General features: G+C 38.5%; 2 protein-coding genes across 2 annotated transcripts in view; both read right to left on the minus strand.

Annotated features, from left to right (window-relative positions):
- Positions 1 to 231: 231 nt before the first annotated feature.
- LOC143878564 (alanine--glyoxylate aminotransferase 2 homolog 2, mitochondrial-like) lies at positions 232 to 11635 on the minus strand. The gene is made up of 9 exons (XM_077380834.1): positions 10989 to 11635; positions 9141 to 9371; positions 8880 to 9050; positions 5449 to 5592; positions 5159 to 5338; positions 1532 to 1757; positions 1263 to 1376; positions 1056 to 1142; positions 232 to 558 (listed from the first exon to the last, which is right to left on the minus strand). The coding sequence occupies exons 1-9, from the start codon at positions 11244 to 11246 to the stop codon at positions 515 to 517; spliced, it is 1455 nt and encodes a 484-aa protein (XP_077236949.1). The 5' UTR covers positions 11247 to 11635; the 3' UTR covers positions 232 to 514.
- A 4132-nt stretch (positions 11636 to 15767) lies between these two features.
- LOC143880240 (Haloacid dehalogenase-like hydrolase (HAD) superfamily protein) overlaps positions 15768 to 22566 on the minus strand; it is a 28871-nt gene continuing 22072 nt past the window's right edge. The window contains exons 5-6 of the mRNA XM_077383069.1: positions 16332 to 16485; positions 15768 to 16184 (exon numbers count right to left, since the gene is read on the minus strand). Of these exons, the coding sequence (XP_077239184.1) occupies positions 16056 to 16184; positions 16332 to 16485 (283 nt within the window). The 3' untranslated portion in view covers positions 15768 to 16055. The remainder of the gene's footprint in view (positions 16185 to 16331; positions 16486 to 22566) is intronic.

Consider the following 22566-nt stretch of genomic DNA (forward strand, 5'->3'; position numbering starts at 1 on the left):
AACATTCCATATTCATCAGGAGTGACTAATCGTGGTGTATCTTGCTGAATGGCCCAGACAAATCAATTTTCATATTCAGCAGGAATGCCTCTTCAAGGAAAAATATGACTCATCCACAATGATGGGCTCATTATATATTTTCCCCTTAACCATTTTTTATTTTTCTGGTTTCTCCTTACCACCAAATTTCAAAAGTCCAAATTTCTTAACTTCATAAATTGTAAAGGAACAAAGCCAACAAAATGATAGTATGTAAACATAAAATCACAATGAAATTTTCAGTTCAGGTTTCAATACCTTTCATGCACATAAGCGAGTAACGATGCAGTTAGGCATGTAGAAATAGAGACAGGGATAGAGAGACATCGAGGTGGTGTCTCATCAGATTCTTCCAACATTACTTGCAACCTTTATTAGAAACCGCATATATTGAAAATTAGATAGATAGAGAGCGAAATATAGGTGAATAGCAGATATAGATAGAAATTCATTTGGTAACAGAGAGATGATGAATTCACATCTTCGACATAGCATAATCCATCGCGTCCACGAGGAAATCTGCAATTAGAAAGATAAACCCCGAATTCAGGGAAAAAAGAAAAGAAAAGAAAAGAAAAATTACTGAAAGTTCTTAAGTCCAACTTTCACCTTCTAGATTGGGAAAAGGAAGGTACTCAGTTTAAATCTCCACCGTACAACTTCACATGTATGGCGATTGGAAACAGTCATCAGCTAGTGCAGCACTTTGGAAGGGCCATTTCCCAGAGTTTTGCATTCATCAGACAACCCTAGCAGGGCTTTTACCTATTGAATTGGAACTGTTGACAGTTCTTATCTTAACAGTTTGGAGGCTGGTATTATGATGGTTAGGATTACAGATTACCAGACCAGTGAGGTTTCTGGAAGTAGAAAAATATCCGTGGAGGGCCCTACCAGATGACAGTTTCCAATCACCATATGCTTGCCATGTGTAGGCTGGAGATTGGAGTGGACTACAAATGAGTAGCATTTTAGTAATTCTACCAAAACAGTTTCGTTTGAGAGGTTGAACGAACCTGCGTCTTCCTTGGTGAAGCAAAGAGGAGGTGTTATTCTGAAAACGTTCCCATGAAAGCCACCTTTTCCAATCAGTACTCCCATTTCTACGAAAATAATACATATACATTAGATACACGTAGACTGCGATAAAAGAGTATAAAAAAGGAATACATTCTATATACATACACAAGAGAGAGAGAGAGAGAGAGAGAGAGAGAACCAACCTTTCATCTGGTCCATTACATGCAAGGTTTCAGCTTTGGCTGGAGTTTTGAGTTTCTGATCAGTGACAAGTTCAACTCCTAGCATCAGACCTCTTCCCCTCACATCCCCAATGACTACAAAAAACCGATCAAACAATAACATCCATGAACAAATGCTCTCAACAGAAAGCCCAGTAAAAAGGGTGGATTAAAATCTTCGGGAAAAATAAATATCTAAACGAGGAAATGGAGGATATCAGATATTTAAATGGAGAGATTGGGGAGCTTACTTCCATGCTTTAGCATGAGGGACTGGAGATTCTCTTTAAGGTAAGACCCCACTATGAAAGCATTCTTTTGGAGCTGTTCTTTCTCAATTACTTTGAGAACAGCATGCCCTCCTGCAGTACAGACAGGATTGCCACCAAAGGTGTTGAAGTAACTTCGATGGGTTAACACCTGGGCAATCTCAGGAGTAGTGACCACAGCACCAAGAGGAAGCCCATTTCCAATACCCTGAAACATACAACACCCAAAAAGAAAACCCTGAGTCAGAGACAGTAAATTACCGAATACTGGGAGATAGGAGAATTTTCAGATATGATAATATCTGAGGTGTCAAAAATAAATTTGAAGGCTATTCTTAGTGCCTATTGTTGGGTCATTTGAAATTAAGATATATTTTTCCCAACGTATAGTAGTGTTCTTGTTAACATTTAGAGCTTATTGAGTTCAGCTCTGTAACTCATGGTGGCTTCTAATACCCGCCCCTTTTTTTGAATGGTGGTGGTGGCTTCGGCCACTTAGGCATACATTTTGGGATAATGGAATCTTACACTCAATTTTAAGTTGTACAATACTGCCCCTGCAGTGAATTTGTTCCTTCCTGTCGAAGGAAAGGAATAGCAGAATTTGAATCCACTTTTTTATACAAGACCAGTGTCTTTATTTTGGACTTTCAAATCGCCAATCGAACAAGAGAAGTTTATCACGATGGTTAATTTAGACATTTATAAGCGGGCATCCAAATTAAAAACAGGTACTTCAAATTTTCTATTGTCTTGCAAACAGTCAAAAATATGCATTGGAAATTTCTTGGGAATGATATTTCTCAGGAGTCAGGATATTACAACTTTTTTCTGTTTTTCTTGGGTTATATCGGGAAAAAGTGGGATAGATAACATAATAAAAAATAAAACTAATAAATACATAATGGTGCAGAAGAAACAAAATAATAATAACAAGTTTTAACGTAGGTTAAAATTCTAAAGAAAAATGAGCACATGCCTCAATAAAAGACGAGAGAGAGAGAGAGAGAGAGAGAGAGACAATAAAACTGCGGAGAAAAGGGTAAAACTCCTTACATAAACTTCAAATTCGTATAGGTAAAAACCAGACAAAAGCTTTCCTGGAAGTGAATTGTGGCCAGATTCCAACTTTAAAACACTCCAAATGACTTCTATTGTGATTCAAATTCTAATCTAACTTTGAATTTGGAACGGTAACAAAACTAGTCAAAATACCCCTTAATTATATAGAGCATAAACTTGCCCCTTTAAGACTCCAAATCTTTAAAGAATCCTAGCCACTTTCCAACTTTAATTCAAAGCAGATGATCTCTATTGTAAGTCAATTTCATTTACACATCAAAATAGAAATTTTCTAATGAAAACCAATCGAATGTCTAAAAAATATAACTACTTATCCGCAACTATCGAACGATAAACTAGTAATCCAACTTAAACTAGCTCAATTAAAAAAAGGAACTCTAGAAGGTTCAAAAATCAGACATTTTCCTAAAATATGGAAGTTGAAAACCCTAAAAAGTTAAAAAAGAAAACTCCAAAAATTCAAATAAAAATTACAAAATATCATGAGAATTTCTTTCTTTAAAGTAAACAAAAATAGAAATTTTCCAAAGAAAACTAGACAAAACTCCGGTAAAAATATAAATTCTTAACCTAAATTTTTTAAGTATAAACAAGTAATCTAACTTAAACCTCCTCAATTAAAAATAGAAACACTTTAAAAATCACACATTTTCTTAAAATATAGACTTTCTAAAACCCAAAAATTACTCAGAAAATTCTAACAAAATCCAAAAAGAAAAAAAGATGATGATTTTTTTTTCTTTTTAAAAATACAAAGAAAAATAGAAACTTTCCAAAGAAAACCAATCAAATCTCCTCTAAACATATAGATTCTCATCCTAAAATTTCACTTTAGGATTCCTAAAATAACTACAAACCAGTAATTTAACTTGAACAATCTCAATGAAAAATACAAACTCTAGAAGCTTCAAACAATCTCTTATTTTCCTAAAACATGGACTTTCTAAACCCCCAAAAAAACTAAGAAATTTCTTTAGAAATACCAAATTCAAGAGAATTTCTTTTTCGATGAAGTATTTCAAGTAGAACTGCATACCTTTCTTCATAAATCTCCCATCATTGGTAGTCTTCGTCCACTTCTATGGGGATCAAAAGCCTTAATCCATTTCTATAGGAGTACATCAATGTTTTCATCATAAATTGGCTCTCCGAAATTGGACATCCCATGGAACTCAGAATCATTTTCTTCCTTTTCTAGGTATTTATTATAGTTTGGATCATGAATTCCTTGCGATAATTCTTCATGACTCTGCCCATCTTCAATATTATGTTTGATGAAATCAACTCTTCTTCATCAAAGGTTTATCCTCAAATTTGGCATGTTTGAGTTTGGTTTCCCAAAACTCTTCCATGCTGATTTTCACCAAATTCAACCTCGTCTCAACATCTTAGTTGGGTTGGGGGTTCAGTTCAACCATGGACACCTTACCGTTGATTAATACAAGTCTTTAAAGAATTGCCTGCCGCTGTTGATATCGCCCTAACAATCTTTGCTGCAAGTGTTGAATCTCACGCATAAATTGATCCATCTGTCTAATCGGAGTATGTATTGTCTTGTAAAAACATCAACAGCTACAGACAGTGATTTATATTTCCTTGGCTTCCACAAAAGTTTCCACGACCACGGTTTCTAGTAGATATATCGTCAAATACAAGTCCCAAGATTGAAGTTGAACTTATATCACTTGTGGTGCAGCCGAAATAAAATATCAATCATAAGTTTCAACTTAAATTCAAACATAAAACAAAACCACGCTCATTCATTGAAAAAACCAGAATAAGAGTAGGATATTATGCTGCCTTAAAAAAACAAGAGAGAAAAGGGTAAAACTCCCTTGCATAAACTTCAAATTTGTAATTGTTATATAACCATTACAAGGACCCCTTATAGAGATTGAATACTTGCAATTTTATAATTTCAAAACTTTACCAAAGGACTTCTAATCATGGACACTTTCCAACTTTAGAACAAATCAAAACACTTATGTTTTATCTAAGATTCTAATCACTTAAAATATATAAACTTTACAAAGAAAACTTACCAAATCTACCAATAAATCAGTGCTTATTTGACGTATACCTCCTCATTTCAAAATATGTTCTAGTAGCTTCAAACAATGACACCTTTATCAAAAAAACATGGACTTTCTAAAAACAATTCCAAAATTCAAATGAAAAACAGAAAATTTAATAAGGATTTCTTTCTTTAACGGTCAAATCACCAAATTAATGGCTTGAAGGATCTATGCATTGATTAAATATAAAATATGAAAAGAAAATGGGAAAAAATTCAAAAAAAACATACATACAGTAATATCATGAAAGCTTGGAGATAATTTCATGACAGAAAAAATGAATCTTGCAATATTTCTGAAAATCTCAAAATATTATCGTATTTTTCATTGAATAAAATTCATGATCATATAACAAGAATATCAAAATCTTGGGAACATTTGTGAGTATACGTGCATGTAAAGTTCTTATAAAGCACAACCAGGGCACGGAAACAATAGAGGAAGAATTAACCTTTGCCATTGTCACAATGTCAGGCACCACTCCATGCGACTCAAATCCCCAGAAATGGCTTCCTGTGCGTGCGAAGCCTGACTGAACCTCATCTGCTATGCAGAGACCACCTGCTTTCTTTATGCTTCTATACACAGCAGGCAAGTAACCTGGCGCCAATTCTGAAATTCCACCGACACCCTGTGTTCAAAGAAACAGACAGTTCTTGCACTTTGACAATGAAAAGGAAAATCAACTTAATTAAAGGAAAATGACTATGATATGAAGAAATGTATACGTAGAAGATGAACCTGTATGGCTTCAGAAATGAAACCAGCAACACGCCCACAAGTTCCATAGTTAATAATATCTTGGACATCTTTTGCATATTCTTCTCCATTCGAACCAAAAACACCTCTATATGGGTCTGGGTTCATGGCATGGTGCACCCCAACCTAACACCAACATAATTATAATTGAATGAGAAGAAAAGGGAAAAATATGTATATAAGAAAAGACATAAGATGTGTGTTACTACAAAATAATTCTTATATAGCATTTGGATGAATTATGCATAGTTTAAAATTTTGGCCGAAATCCGAAATTTTGGCAGAAATATTTCGGTTTGGACCGAAATCGAAAGTACATTGAATTGGATTTTTGCATGAAATATTTCGGTTTTGGTTTGGACCGAAATCGAAAGTACATTGAAATGATTTTTACATGAATTCCGTGAAATTTTGCCGAAATCCGAAATTTCAACTGCAATTTCGTTTTTCACCCTTATTTACAAAATTTCCACCAAAATTTTATACTCTTCGGTGGAAATTTTTAAAATATTTCCACCAAGAAGCAGCATGTGCACCAGATGAGTGTAGCAGAGATGTGAATGCTTAGATGAATGGGCGGCCACACAAGGCTAGATAGAATTAAAAATGAAGACATCCGTAAAAAGGTGGGGGTGGCACTAATTGAGGAGAAGATGAGAGAGCACCGCTTAAGATAGTTTGGGCATATCCAACGTAGGCCTTTGGATGCTCTAGTGAGAAGAAGTGACTCGTGCCAAGTTAAGGGAGTAAAAAGAGGTAGGGGCAAACTGAAAACAACTTGGGTAGAAACACCGACACCAAAACTGACATTTAAAACCTTGGCATTACGCTACTTGGCTTTTCCTTGCATTGCATTTGATAACCTGTTAGTGAGATGGAATTAACCAAGTTTCAATTAGCTTTCCATCCTTTGAATGACAGGATTTCAATTTACAAGCAACAGACAAAAATAAAATGTTTTCAATGGAAGAGGAACAAAGTCAGCCACTACAACGAAACTCTGAATTCATTTTGTTTATAATAAAACTCATAGTTGTGGAGAATTTTATGCTTCAATTGTATAGCCTCACAAGACAGCTTTCACCGCATTTATTCCTAAAAGTGGAGTAACATAACAAATATATCCCCAATCATCCAGATGCAACTGAAACTTTTAGTTGGATGATCCATATTGTATCTATCAACCGATTCATGTACTGTTCATCAAGAAACAATTTTCTGTATTGTCTTTTGAATCGAACGATATGGCACAATAGGCATCAGCACTATTTAAAAACTTCCCAAGCCAATCATCGACTCAGCCAAGTCAATTCCCTTTTCCCTTGGCAGAGTTCTCGTCTAAGTCCAACTTTTTTCCTACCATGTTAATCAATAACTCATTTGACTCGCTGCATGATTTAGTGAAAAGTTGATCAAGTCAATCATTGATTCGTCCGAGCCAACTCTTTTTTCCTTGGCCGAGTTCTTAATATTGGGTGTCAAATTTTTTGTGGAATCCAATATGAGCTATAGTATGGAGAAGACCCCAGTCCAAATGCTTACCTATATCTCAGGTGGTGTGTTGTCTAGTTCTTCTATATGAAACTCTTTTTTGATATTTAGGTTCTATTGTAAGCATGTTAAATGCGTTGATTAATACCATAGTTGCCAGGGTGGGAAACATATTCAGGAATCAAAACGGGAAACAGAAACGGAAAATGCAAGAAAAAAAAAGGGAAACGAGAAACGAAAAAACAATAAAAAATCGTACGAGAAACATCTTAGGAAACACATTAGAAACATTTCAAAAACAATAGAGAAACGTTAATGAAAACACATGTGAAACACAAGGAAAACATGAAATATATGGTTTGTACATTTAAATTTTGTTAAGTTCAAATTTCTATTTGGATATTTCTTACTCTTAGATTTTATTACGGTATACGCTATTGTTTTCATTTTTAATATCTATTCAACAATTTTTTGGCGTGTTTTTTAAAAATGATTTTCGTAAGTTTCACACATATTTCTCACACGTTTCACGTAGGCTTTCTACAGGTTTTCCATACGTTTCTCACGTGTTTCCATATAAGTTTCTTATATGTTTCTCATGCATTTCGGAAACGAGTTTCCCACCTGCTAGGGGAAAGGAGTTTTTCACCTTTCCGAAATGCATTTTACTGGAAACAAGTTTCCCACCTGCCCAAGGAGTTTCCGGCTACTATGATTAATACAAACCTGTAGAAACATCAAACGGTGATGTCATACTCAGACCATGGCAGCAGACAATTGATGGAGAGCACCCCAACCACGATAAGCACGATAAGACCCGCCTCTGAAACTTATAGTGAAAGACAGGGACATAGTACTAGTGACATCCTTTATCTTTGAAAATCAAGGACAGGCTACAGAGTAGACAAGAGATCGTATGGAGTTTGGAGTGCAGCTAGGGGACGTTTCATGGGATCCACTAGCCATGACCATGCATTGGTGCAGGTGGAATTTGCACTTGTCGCTTATATGGTTGAATACCTATTAACAGCATGTGACTCACATGTGATAAGGACCATTTTTCATGCAGGTTGAACATAACCACACTATCAGTTCTCAAAAAATGTTTTTCTAAAGCTTAAGCCAAGACAAATGACAGTATTAGAGTAACTATTGATTACAAAATGACAAGGTCCAGTCCCTCTTCACTGTGTACACAATGCTATGCAGCACCGCCCCAACGAGCAAGTTCTGTGCATTTCTTTGTTACAAGCATCATTGCTTACGTACACCGCTGACAATTCACGCACCAATCTTGTGACCAGAAACCTTGACATATGCACTGTCATGTCTATAGACACCATCAATGGCTAAGTTCATGACCCATACCTCTCTTGCCATTAAGTTTCATTAATTAAAGAGGCAGCCCAAAAGCATTCCAATTGCAGTGCAAAAGACTTCTTCTCAACCTAAGCCCGATTCGTTCACCATTAAAAAAAACAAAGATTCGTTCTCCATAAATCCTTCCCAGTCTGTTCTACTCCCTGTTGCAGATTTGGCGAGGTAAAAGCTAAATTATGTAATTCCAGTTAAAGAGAACCATTTCTAATTTTTACCAATTACCACTCTAGAGTTTTGATTGCAAGGGCCTCAATTCTGAGGTAACTGGCTCTATCCCATCATCCATGGAAAAAAGAAAAAAAATGCAAATCAAGATTAGTGCAGAGTTTCAATTGACATTTCTAAGTCTCTGCCAGTCCTTTACTAAACTAACATCATAGATTCTTATTGGGCACCAGTAGATCAGCTAGATATAATGACAATAACAATAGTAAAACAATAATATTAGTGGGCATTGTTGTTTTATTGTTGCAAAAGGTGTTGATTAATGTTACATTAATACGTTGGTAAGAGTAGGTATATATTCTACTAAGATTATGTACCTGTACAACATTGAATTTCCAGACACGTTGAGCAGTTGCTCCCATTGTTCCTGGTGCATTTCCATGGTAAGAGTTTCTGACTGATATAATATCTTGGGAACCAGTATACAGACGAGCAATCATCATGGCTAGCTCATTTGCTTCTGTACCAGAATTCGTGAAGAAAACAACCTACAATATGTCCCATAAACAACATGAACTTTCAATTTATGTCAAAAGGAGAGGCAATTAAATAGTGCATATCATAAATATAAGATAGACCTTGAGATCTCCAGGTAGTTTTGACGCTAAGGCCTCGGCAAAATCTGCAATTGCATGATGCAGGTATAAAATACTGGCATGTTGCAAGCGTTTTGTCTGATTGACAATGGCTTCCACAACATCAGGGTGGCAATGCCCACAGCAAACCGTAGCTATCCCTCCGAAAGCATCAAGATAGCGGCGGCCATCCTCGTCGAACAAGTACTGCTTCCTTCCGTCGACAATATTCAACTGTAAAAGTAAGAAAATAGAACACAATTAACACAATCAAGTGAAAAATCATAACTATTCTAGAATAGTGAATTGATGAGGGTTGGCATTTGAAGGAACTATAATAAGTGTACTTCACAATTCAACACATAGTCTTAGCAAAACCTAGATTCTGGAAAAAAAAAATCTAGATTTGAAAGGTTCCAACTAGGGGTGTAAATGGATATTCGGAAATTCGATTACCGTCCGCATCCGAATCCGTTTAAAGCGAATATTATCCGAATCCATTTCAAGCGGATATTATCCGAATTCGTTTATGAGATATCCGGCTCTTAGCGGATGCGAATCTGGTAAATGGTATATCCGATCCGTTTAACATCCGAATCCGAGAAGTAAATCCTTTTTATTTATTATTAATAATAACATTAACATTTATTTTTAGTAATGACACACTATCTTTTGTTTCTAAAAGAAAAGTGAATTTTCTTTTTAGAAAAAAAAATAAAAACAAAAATAGCCCAAACCCATTCCATCATATACCAAAAAAAAAGGAAAAATCCAAAGACCACTACCAACACTATCAACCATCCCCACCGCCTCCCTCTCTCTCTGCCTTTGGTTTAAAAGGAAGAAGAGGATCTCATATATTTTAGGGTTTGAGAGTTTATATTTTGAAGAGAATGTAGAGGTCTAGTTTTAGGGTTTGGAAAATTCATTGAGTAAGAAGGAGAAAAAAGATAAAGTGCTGCAATAAAATGTTCGAATTTACGGGATAAATGGATACGGATAATATCCGAATTTGAACAATATCCGGCGGATACGAATTCGGTAATAGATATTAAATATCCGTCGAATCCGAATCCGAATCCGAATTCAGATGGTGTATACTGTAATCGAATTCGGATATAGCCATATCCGCTCTGAATTCGATCCGTTTACACCCCTAGTTCCAACTGGAAGGAAATAAGTGAACTGTATGGCCCATAACATAGGATGATCCAAGCCATACATTTGGTGGGCCACATCGTAAATTGGTTGTGTCCCAAAAAATCATTTCCATATGATGATCCTAGCCCTCTGATCTAAAGAGAAACTGCATATTATGGAAACCTCTATGGATTGGAGGGTAGCGATCATCCTATGGAAATGATTTTGAACAAGGTGGACCCACTTTATTTTTAAAAGAATACGTGCTGTATATATTCCAATGTAGAGATGATTTTTTTTTTAAATGGACTGTACCACCCACACCTTAGGATGATCCAAACCATCCATTTGAGGGGCAATAATGTAAACAGTTTGTGCCCCAAAAATCATTTTCATAGGATGATCGCAACCCTCCAATCTATCAAGGTTTCCAGTTTATCTTTAGATTGGGGGGCTAGGATCATCCTATGGAAATGATATATTGGACGCAACCTAGCCTTTTTGGGAAATAAAAGTAAGATCCAATAGAAATAGTATTAAGAATCCCCATAAATAAATAACAGTGGTAGATAGTTAACCCATGAATTCGATCCAAAATATAAAAAAAGGCACCCAGAACAAACAAATACAAAAACATTCGAAATTTCAAGACATGAAATTTCTAAAAAAGAAAAAGAAAAAGAGGGGGTTGAGAATGAAAGAAAAGCTTACGGGTTCTTTGTAGAAGTGGAGCATGGAAGGACTAAGAAATTCCTTCCGCTTGCGTAAGATCTCAGCCGCTGATGGGCCCAGGTAGGGGGGTGGAGGCACGTAATCGAAGGGGGGGATTTGGGGGAAAGCTGCATTATTATTATTGTCGGGGAGTGACGCTTCTTCACTTTGCAAAGCCATCTGAGAGAAGAAACATATTCTCCTCCAGCCAAAACCCAAACCCCTCGACAGAGAAAGCCTGCTACAAAACCTCTGCATCTTCCAAATCTCTCTTTTTCTTTTCCTTCTCTGTTTTTCCCTTTCTCAAAATGCTGAGTGAAGGACGATGGACAAGAATGAAAGGGTTTATATAGAACGAGAGACATGGTATAGAGAGCATGGTCGTGAAAATCTTTTGGATTTCTTCTGTATGAATGTGCATGTATCAAGCGCCCTGATAAATTCGCCCCACCCAAATGCCAAGAATTCGCCACGTTAAGGAAATCTTTTAAATTTCATACCTAATATAGTATAGAGAGCGTTATACTGAAAATCTTTTAGATTCCTGTGTTAATGTCCATGGCGGTACTGGTGCTGATGAATTCTTCCTGTCCAAGACTCATCATTAGCGTCTATCTTGTACATCTTTGAACAATGTAGGCTGCTAGTGCGTTGTTGTAAGAGAAAAGTACGGAATGGGGGCTAATGTTTAGTGAAATTATAGATTGCAAAACAAGAACAAAAGAAGGGCTAAACTTCAAAATCGGATTGGAAAAGACCCTGATACCCTTCTGACATCATAAGAGTCCTCGTATGTTGTCCTTCCAAATGGATGAGAATTGAAAACGTCCAATCATTATCTTAAAGATGAGAACGTGGGGGAGTGAAAATATCATCCAAAAACGTACCAAACGATCTTAAAGGATGAGAACGTGGGAGTGAAAATATCATCCAAACCGTTCATTTGTTGGCCACAACATATATAAGATGCACCGCATAAATCATCTCCATTGGATGATCCCAACCCTCAGATCTACATAGGTTTCTACAACGAACAATCCCGAATAAGCTACCGGATTTTCTGGGTTCGCCGATGGATTATAGGGTACGATGCCGGAATATCAAGGGGTACGCTGGCGGAAATAATGAGTACGCCGGCGGAAATAATGGGTACGGAGAGAGGAATAATGTATATAGAGAGGCGTATTAATAGAAGACGCCACTATTTCATATTGATGTCCACGTGTCATGGATCCGACCGTCTAATCATATTGGCGACAGCCAAGATTTAAACAAGCTCAAGGGACTCTGGGTTCATAGAAAGATTTCAAATCTAAACCAAACCGACTATGTATAGAGCTGCTAGCGTTCCAAAAAGTTTTTCAACACGTGTCAGGCATCCATCAGTTTCTAGGTATTTCCGACGGCCAAGATAGAAACGAACCCAAGGTTCTGCCTGTTCAAATACCCATTATGCCGGCGGAAATAATTGGTACGCTGCCGGATTTTCTAGGTTTGCCGCCGGATTATAGAGTACGCCGCTAGAATATCAAGGGGTACATCGGCGGAAATAATGGGCATGCCGATGGAAATAATGGTTACAGAGAGGGGAATAATGGGTACGCCGGTGGAAAAGAGAGGGGAATAATGGATACGCCGGCGGAAATAATGGGTATGCTGATGGAAATAAAGGTTACAAAGAGGGGAATAGGAATAATGGGTACGTCGGCGGAAATAATGGGTACGCCTGCGGAAATAATGGATACGCCGATGGAAATAATGGTGACAGAGAGGGGAATAATGGGTACGCCGGCGGAAATAATGGGTATGCTGCCAGATTTTCTGAGTTTGCCTCCGGATTATAGAGTACGCCGCCGGAATATCAAGGGGTACGCCGGCGAAAATAATGGGTACGCCGATGGAAATAATGGTTACAGAGAAGGGAATAATGGATATGCGAGCGGAAATAGTGGGTACGCCTGCGAAAATAATGGGTATGCCGATGGAAATAATGGTTACAGAGAGGGGAATAATGGGTACGCCGGCGGAAATAATGGGAACGCTGCCGGATTTTCTAGGTCTGCCGCCGGACTATCAAGGGGTATGCCGCCGGAAATAACGGGTACGTGGATAGAAATAATGGGTACGCCAGCGAAAATAATGGGTACGCTGATAATATAAAATAAAATTTACGATGGTCTAGATTTAGTGACCGAAAAAGGCACTTATTTGGAGGTTATATAGGTTATATACCCAATGTGCATGATAGGGTTTCGATTGCCGTGATGAATGACTCTAGATTCGAATGGGGCAAGGACAACACCCAACCGAATTCTAGGGAAAGATAGGAAAATGCATACAACTTGTTTGTCTCCTCACTCAACTTCGCTAGTTCAACTCTCTCCTAATCCAGAAAAAATCATGCAACTTCGTTTATGTAACAACTTTCTTTTTAAAAAGATATTTTGAGGTGTTTATGGTAAATGATAAATGCGCCCCATTTCATCACCTGGGACACCCAACAGCAGTGTGTCAATGACTGCATAGGGGCTTGACTGCATAGAGGCTGATGTACTTTACATTAGAAGGATTCAACGGATGTGATTGCCACGTACACTGCAGTTGGGTCTCCCATGTGATGAAAAGGGGCGCATTTATCATTTCCCATTCTTTTATTATATTCCATTATTCTTTCCACTACTTCCAAATAAATACGATCGGAATTACTTTGATATCTATTGACATCAAGCTTCCAAACATTTGAGCATATGGAACATTGAGTCTTTCTTATTCCACCTTGATATTAACACGTAGACAATTTCCTATCTACCACAATTATAAAGCAATGGTTCACATTCGACTACAAATATACCACTAAATTAGATACAGATTAAATCATCCAAGCATAGTAACTTCAGGTTGTGTACAATCAAAGAGGGCCGGCAAGGTAGGCTGTCCAAATCATATGTCTCTTATCGTCCATGTGGTTTTCCAGGAGTTGTATTCTTGGGTCCCTTCCTTGGTTAAACTCAAACATTCTTATCATGTGAGCCGTAAAATTTCTTTTGACAGCCATGTCCCAGTTTGCTTATGGCACCCACTTTGGATGGGGGAGTTGATTGGTCTATTCTATCTGTAGACAAGACTAATAATCTAAATGCCATGCTAATGGAGAATTCATCCATTAAATAAATATTTCAAAATCAATGGATACACTCAACTTATAGATAGACCTGGCAAAAGCGACCCGTGCCCGCGGGTCGACCCGACCCACCCGCAAATTTGCGGGCACGGGTCTAAGTTTTAGTGACCCGTGAAAAACTAACCCGCGGGTGACCCAACCCGCAAAAACACGGGTCGGGTCGGGTCAGGTCAACCCCCGGGCACCCGCATTTTTACGTATTTTTTAATTTTTCTTCAGAATGTTATCAGCACTACTGTTTTTTCCGAGGGAACTCCTCACTTTATAAAAAGTACGGTATGGCCCGCACCATAGGATTATCCAAACCGTCCATTAGATGGGCCATAGCCTAAATAGGTTATGCCCCAAAATTATTTCCATTTGGTTGATTCTAACCCTCCGATCTATAGAGGGTTAGGATCAACCCTCTAACATTCAGATTGGAGGGTTAGGATCATCCTATGAAAATGATTTTTAGAGCATAACCTATTTAGGCTATGGCCCATCTAATGGACGGTTTGGATCATCCTATGGTGTGAGCCATACCATACTTTTAATAAAGTGAGAGTTCGCTTATAAGAAAACAGTATTGTGGATAACATTTCCTTCGGTTTTTTTTTTTACAAGAATTTGCTACCAAACTTCTCTTACGACAACTTATCGGCATGTGGCCATCCTCGTGCACGGATGCGCACCTGGCAAATGTTGCTTGGCAAAACAAAAAAACAAAAAAAAAAAGTAAAATAGCTAAATTATAAAGTTTTAAATGAAAAATTACCTAGAAATGTTTATAAAGTTCTAAAATTACGAAAAAAATACTAATAAAATATAAAAGGTTATGACAATTACGAAAAAAAACAGATGCGGTCAAATCGGATAATTACAATCCCATATATTTGCGGGTGACCCGCGGGTTGACCCGGCCCACCCGCGTGCCGCGCGGGTCACCTAAATTCTGACCCGCAAAAATGCGGGTCATTTCCTCACCCGACCCGTGGACCTGCACCCGCATCACCCGCGGGTTGACCCGGCCCGACCCACCCGTTTGCCAGGTCTACTTATAGACATGCAAAAAGGAGACACGTCAAGAGATCAGTCGATCATAGTAGAACTGGTACTAAAGGACTAGATCAATGAATCTAATTCCTTGCACCAGGTGTTAATTGAGTAATGATGAGAAAATTGGGAAGCATGAATTGCGAAGTCTCACTTTGACCATATCCAGGACTTTTGAAGCCTCATGTAGGGATCATTACAGGGGAATAATTTTCAGGGGTGCCGTGTGCTTGGATTATTGGAATCATGAATCGGATTTGGGGTTACATTCCATTCCTATTTGAATTCTCTTAAAAATGAAATTCCAATTCCAATTCTAGTGTTGGGTAAGCACTGGAATAGAATTTCGTAATATCCAGACCAACGTTGGAATGGAATCACATTTTTAATAAATTTTTGATATTATCCCCGACCAATAAAACTTGATTTCTTTTCTTTTCCCCTTCCTTTTTTTTTTTTTTTTTCTAAGCATCAATAAGATTAGTTGAGGCCTTACAATATTGATGCATATCCTTATTGAATAAATATATTACTAAGATATTCTTGTCAGCTGAATAGATTACTACTATTAAAAGGCTTCTTTCAACTCTCAAATGGTCATAAATAATACAACCCCATGTGCATACTTACAAGCATATCAAGAATTACAAATAAGAATTTCAAGTTTAAACCTTTTCTACACGCATATGTGTGGCAAGAATCAACCACAGATACAACAATTGCCCTTTTTGGGATGGGGAGGGGCAATGTCCTAAGGGATTCCAAATTTCCTTAGAAGTAGGAATACCCAAGAATGTAGTAATATACAAGCAGATACAAGATGGGGCATGGGCGTGCCCGATTTACAACGTCTAATCAGAAGTAGGAGGAATACCATGCTTTTGAAACCATTCAGGCATGTGGAACCTTTCATAGAGGACAGGCCTCACATCTTTCTGCACAGAAAGGTGCTTCAGAAGTGGAAGAAGAACCTCTGTAAGCTGAATCAAGAAGACAATAAGATTAGAAAGTGGTAGTAAAATGAGATAAAACCCTAAATGACAAACATAGAAACAGTTCTACAAACCATGTCACACAAACCTGAGCTTTTTCTGATCAACCTAAAAGATTTTTTTAACTCTGTTTACCTGTTCATCAAATGGTTGTCCAGCAGAAAATGGAACACATGGTATTCCATTTAATGGTTGCAACAAAAAACTGAATGGGTTGTTGTCAACAATTACAGTTCGGCAGAGATCCTTTGAGAGGCAAGAAAGATCCTTGACATGTTCCCGGTACTTCCTGATTTAGAAAATGCCACAATTCCATCAAACAGGGTAACTGAGGCCCAAGTAACTTAAGCTTTAGTTCAAAAACTGCCAATTTAGTGTTTAACATTTCACGAAGAACAATAACGGGTACTAAACATTTCCACGTTACAGGTATAATCCATGAGGGAAGTTGTAAGGACTAGAGGACAATCATTTGGGAGAGAGAGAGAGAGAGAGAGAGAGAGAGAGAGAGAGAGAGAGAGAGAGAAACTAATGCCGAAATGGATCCCACGAACACTTGGATAGATTAAATTTAATTTTGATGGCAGCGCAAAAGCAAACCCGGGCTGAGCTGATATTGGTGGCGTATTCCGAGTGAACACGATCGCTCTATCTTCTCATTTTCCGGACCAATAGGGATCTTTGGATCCAAAGAAGCCAAAGCAAGAGCCCTCCTTTGGGGGTTAAATTGGTTTGTGAAATATAGACATCTTCCCTAGATTATGGAAGGTGGTTCAACAAACGTCATTTCTTGGGCTAGAAATATTATCACTGAAATTCGGGACCTGTGCAAAATCCTAAACCCTAAGTTTTCCAAACATGAGACGGTCTGCAACTGACTCCACTGATCGGCTTGCTAAGGAGTGAAGCATGAGTCCATAGAGATTCACAACCATCAGGAGAGACTGCTTTGATCGGAGCACTTAAAGCGAACAGTTGGCTAGTACTTGTGCTTTGTTGGTACTAGTATTTGCTATTTTCTGGTGTAGAGTTTCAGTCTGCCAATCACAGATAATGCTGGTGGGGTATGCCGGCAACATGGGAGCAAGTTTGTCGGTTTTTGTGTGTGTGTGTGGGGGGGGAGGACTACTAGAGGGTCTGCGACATCTTGTCCCCGATATAAGTATATGGAACTCCTCTGGATCAATAAAATCGCCATCGCCTTCGGAAAATTAAAAAAGACATTAACCAGACTGTTGAAGAGTGTTGTAGCGTAGTTTAGTCATTTACTTGTATTATGAGGGGTATTGCAGCCTTTGTACACATTTTGCCATAATTGCGTCTATATATACATCATATTACATGGGAGCTCTCTCTTTGAGACTCTCCATCTCGCCATTCCTCTTCTTCCTCTTACCCTGATTCTAACATGGTATCACAGCTAAGATCCTAGGGACTACTAGCTAGAGGGTACTAAAATTGTGGGACATCTTGTCCCCGATATAAGTATATGGACTCCTTTGGATCAATAAAATCGCTATCTCCTTCGGGAAAAAAAAAGACATTAACTATATTGTTGAAGAGTGTTGTAGCATAGTTTAGTCATTACTTGTATTATGAGGGGTATTGTTTCTTTTTCTTTTTTTTGAAATGGCAGTATATTGAAAAGGAGAACCGAGATGGTCCACGAAAAATACAAAGAGGAAAAACAGAAAATTACTAAGGAAAACAACAGAAAAAACTTCTCACGGAGGAAGAAAGTCGAACCACTCCAACCCCACTTTATGAACTCCAGATCTAGCAAGGGAATCAGCTTCGCCATTAGCTGATCTTCTAACATGTTTAAACACCATAGACGAATCTGAAATGAGGTCAGAGATTTCCTTGAAGTAACTAAGGAATCTCCAAGGGGGAACCACTCTCCCTGATAGCCAACTAATTACATTGGAAGAATCACCTTCCACAATCACCCTATCATAAATCTCTCTACTCAGATGCTTTATCCCATGATAAGCACCTCTAACTTCCGCTTCAGATGAATCACTCATTCCGATTAGACCTGCAAAAGCCCAAGACACCAGCCCGAGAGAGTCCCTACAAAGACCTCCACCCCCCGCTGGACCCGGATTATCCAAACTGGAGCCATCAAAATTGATCTTAAGAAAACCTTCATGAGGTGCTTCCCATCTCTGAACTATCTTTTCTCTCCTCACACCTTCAAAGCACACAATGCGCCACCCCTCCGAAAGATCAAAGGCTGACACAAATTTGAACTGAGAGAGACTCTTCGCCAAAAAAATAACCAAAGCGATAATTTTCATGAATAACCAATATGAGGACTTTGCCACTCCTTCAAAAACTCTCGAGTTTCTTTCTCTCCATATAACCCACCATAAAGCTAACAAACACAATCTCCAAAGCACCTTCCCTTTCTTTTTCCAAGGCAAAAAATCCCAACTCTTCAATAGCTCAGCAATAGAATTTGGGAAAACCCAACAAATATCAAACATTTTCAGGATGAACCCCCATATCTCCCTTGCTACCTTACAATGGATAAAAAGATGGTCAATAGATTCCCCATCTTCCAAACAAAGCGAGCAATGATCCACCAGCCACATACCTCTTCTTCTTAGAAATTCAACAGTCTGAATCCTCCCACTGCACACTGCCCAACTGAAAAAAGAAACCGATGGAGGACCATGAAAGTTCCAAACATCAGCTGAGAGAGGGGATCCGGAAGCAGGCACCAACCGAAAATAGAAAGATTTCACTGAGAAAAATCCGGACGGATCCCATAATCAAATTCTTTTATCAACCCCATTTCTTCACATAGCAGCCCTCAATCAATTGAAACAAATGAGTAATAGAAAGTAACTCTGTCAAAGAAATTCCTTCTAAAACTAGGCTTCCATACCACCTTGCTATCAACCCTCTCGAAACAATCACTCACCAGCACTTCTTTGTTCAACACCACCAAGAACAAATCAGGGAAAAGCACCGCCAGAGGATCAGCAGAACACCAAGCATCTAACCAAAATTTTATTCGATCCCCTTTGTAAACTCTAAACCGAACTCCCGCCTCAAAACTTTGCCTAAACTTCAAAATATTGCGCCAAATAGTCCCTCCTTTCTTACTATAAATATCATCCGAACACCAATTCCCATGCAAGAACCCGTACTTGCTCCCAATCACTTTTACCCACAAAGATGATTGTTCCACACCAAAACGTCAAAGCCACTTGCCCAAAAGAGCGCGATTAAACTCTTTCAATCTTCGAATCCCCAAACCACCATTCTTTATAGGAACACAAACCTTATCCCACTTCACTAAGGGGATACCACTTTTATTATTTGAACCTCCCCACAGAAATCTTCTTTGGATCTGTTCAATTCTCAACACCACACTAACTGGGCAATTCAACAAAGACAGATAATACATAGGGATATTAGCCAACACCACCTTGACCAAAATCAGTCTCCCTCCCTTAGACACAAGGTTTCTTTTCCAAGTTTCCAATCTTCTTTCGATTCTTTCTACAATAGGAGTCCATAAATCTTTTCTCAGTCTTCCCACCCCCAAAGGAAGCCTTAGATACGAGGAAGGAAGAGCGTTCAACCTGCAACCCATCGCTTTTGCATAATCAAAAGCTTCTAAAAGGGGTAAATTGATAGCAAACAAACTGGATTTCAGAAAGTTTGATCGTTGACCAGTGATCAATTCATAGCATCTTAGGGTAGCCTTCAAATTTAAAATCTTATTCATATCAGGAGCACAGAAAAGGATGGTGTCGTCAGCGAATTGCAAAAGCGAAACTTCCTCTATCTCTACCAATGATAAAACCCTCAAACAGCCCCTTACTACTTCCCTTTAACATCAATCTACTGAGAGTTTCCGCAATAATAACAAAGAGAAATGGAGAGAGAGGATCCCCTTGCCTAAAGCCCCTGGAAGACTTGAAAAAGCCTTTTGGAGACCCATTAACCAAAATGGAGAACCAAGCCGAGGAAATGCATTTTCTCATACATCCTCTCCATCGATTTCCAAAATCCATCCTCCCAAGGAGAAAATCTAAGCAATCCCAATCCACTCTATCATAGGCTTTCTCCATATCTAACTTACACAACACACCTCCAACTCCACTTCTCGAATAAGCTTCAATAACTTCATTCGCTATAAGAGAATAGTCCAATATTTGTCTCTTACTAACGAAAGCACTTTGACTATCAGAAATAATAAAAAGGAGCGCCATTTTAATTCTATCAGCTAGCACCTTGGCAAATAACTTGTACAGGCACCCCACCAAACTGATTGGACGGAAATCAGACACCTTAGATGCACCTTTAATCTTGGGAATTAGAATTATGAATGTAGCCCCTGTGCCCCTATCAAGAGACATACCATCATAGAACTCCTTAAAGAATCTTAGAATATCACTTTTCACAGCCGGCCAACAAGATTGGAAAAAAGCTAAGCAGAAACCATCAGGACCAGGAGCTTTGTCTTTAGGCAGCGAGAACAAACCTTTCTCTATTTCCTCTTCCTCAAAAGAAAGTTCCATCTTCGAACTTGCCTCCACATTCAAACTATTAAACTCCACATCTTCAGGGATAGGACATACCTTCTGAAGCATACAGCGGAGCAAAGAACTCAACAATAGCAGAGGAAACATCTTCCTTGGAATTCAACAAGATGTTATTCACTGAGATCGATTCAATTCTATCCGTCCTTCTTCTAGCACTAGCCATTGCATGGAAATAAGCTGTATTCTTATCTCCTTCCTCCAGCCATTTCACCCTTGATTTTTGTCGCCAAGATATTTTTGTAGCCCTTGTACACATTTTGCCGTAGTTGGGTCTATATATACATCATATTACATGGGAGCTCTCTAGTTGAGACTCTCCATCTCTCCATTCCTCTTCTTACTCTTATCCTGATTCTAACATGCTATCACAGCTAAGATCCTAGGGAAAGAAGGAAAAGAAGAAGAGTTTGTCTCAATTCATTCCCTCTCTCTACGCCATTCCATATCTCGCGTTTTTTTCTTTCGCACAAAACCAACCTTTGGGTTTGCCGTAACCCTTATTTTCCTTCTTTTGTTTACCGTAAATCTCTCTCTCTCTCTCTCTCTCTCTCTCTCTCTCTCTCTCTCTCTCTCTCTCTCGCAAATCTCTTTGCCTTGTTTCCCTTTTCTTTTCTTTTTTTTATAACCCCCCAACGTTTTGCGCAAACCCATTTTGGGTTTGTTGTGTTTCCCTCACCCTAAAAAATCTCTCTTATTCTCTATTTTGCTATTTTCTCTCTTAAATCCCTCAAATCTCTCTCCCTATATTTTTCTCTTTTCCTTTCTTTTCCGAAAATCTCTCCTCTCTATTGCACTTTTGCGTAAACCCACTCTTGGGTTTGTCGTAAACCCCCAAAAAAAACTCTTTGCCTCTCTCTCTCTCGCCGTCAACCCTCCAAACCCATTTTTGGGTTGTCGTAAATCCCAAACAAAACAAAACACAAAAACAACTCATTTACCTTATCTCCATTCTTTTTTTTAGATTTACAACTTAAAACCCCAAATGTCCACCCCAAATCACTTATTCCTCTCTTTCTTTCTCATTTGAATCCCGAAACTCCACCCTAACACTTTATTTTCTCTTTTCTATAATTTTTTTTCTTTGCCTTTTATGATCTTTGTCTTGATCTCAAAGGTGCACCCCAAGTGTTTGACGAAATATCTAAGAGGGATTTTGTCCATTGAAGGTCTTCTTTTCTTTCCAAGTTGAAGGCTTGAGGGGGAGTCTTGTCATGTAGTTCCAAAGAGGGAGTGTTGTCTTGGTGTTGTCTTTTCTTGCCTTGTTGTTGTCTCTGGGCTCATGTAGTCCCACCCAAGGGAGTGTTGTTGGTGGTTCCCTTTATGATCTTAGTCCTTGTTGGTGGTTGTTCTTCCTCGTATGCCTTGTCGTCTTCACTAGTTAATGTTTTTCACCCTTCTATGGTTTGGTTTCTTCTTCGTATTGTCAATCCTTAGCATTGTTACTCGTCCCTTCTATGGTCGGTTCCTTCTGTGTTCTTGGTTGATTCCTACAACACGAGTGTGTGGTTTCCTTGCGTAGTTTTACGCATTCATTGTGGTTTGCGTTGCAATCACTTCTCATTGTCCAGCTATATGCGCGGTCGTTAGTGTGGCTTTCAGCCTTGTCTCTCCAGACGACGTGGTGTCCTCCATAGTTGGTTTGTTATCTTTGCAGGCGACGTGTTGCCGTTGGCCTTGTCTCTCGAGACGACGATATCCCCCGGTCATTGGTTGGTTATCTCTTCAGGCGGCATGTTGTCTACCATCGGCCTTGTTTCTCCAGACGACGGTGTCCCCCGTCGTTGGTTGGTTATCTCTCCAGGTGACAT

Source organism: Tasmannia lanceolata, unplaced genomic scaffold, assembly GCF_043159265.1.
Source record: "Tasmannia lanceolata isolate RefF3 unplaced genomic scaffold, GAP_Taslan_0.1 ptg000006l, whole genome shotgun sequence".
Lineage (NCBI taxonomy): Eukaryota > Viridiplantae > Streptophyta > Magnoliopsida > Canellales > Winteraceae > Tasmannia > Tasmannia lanceolata.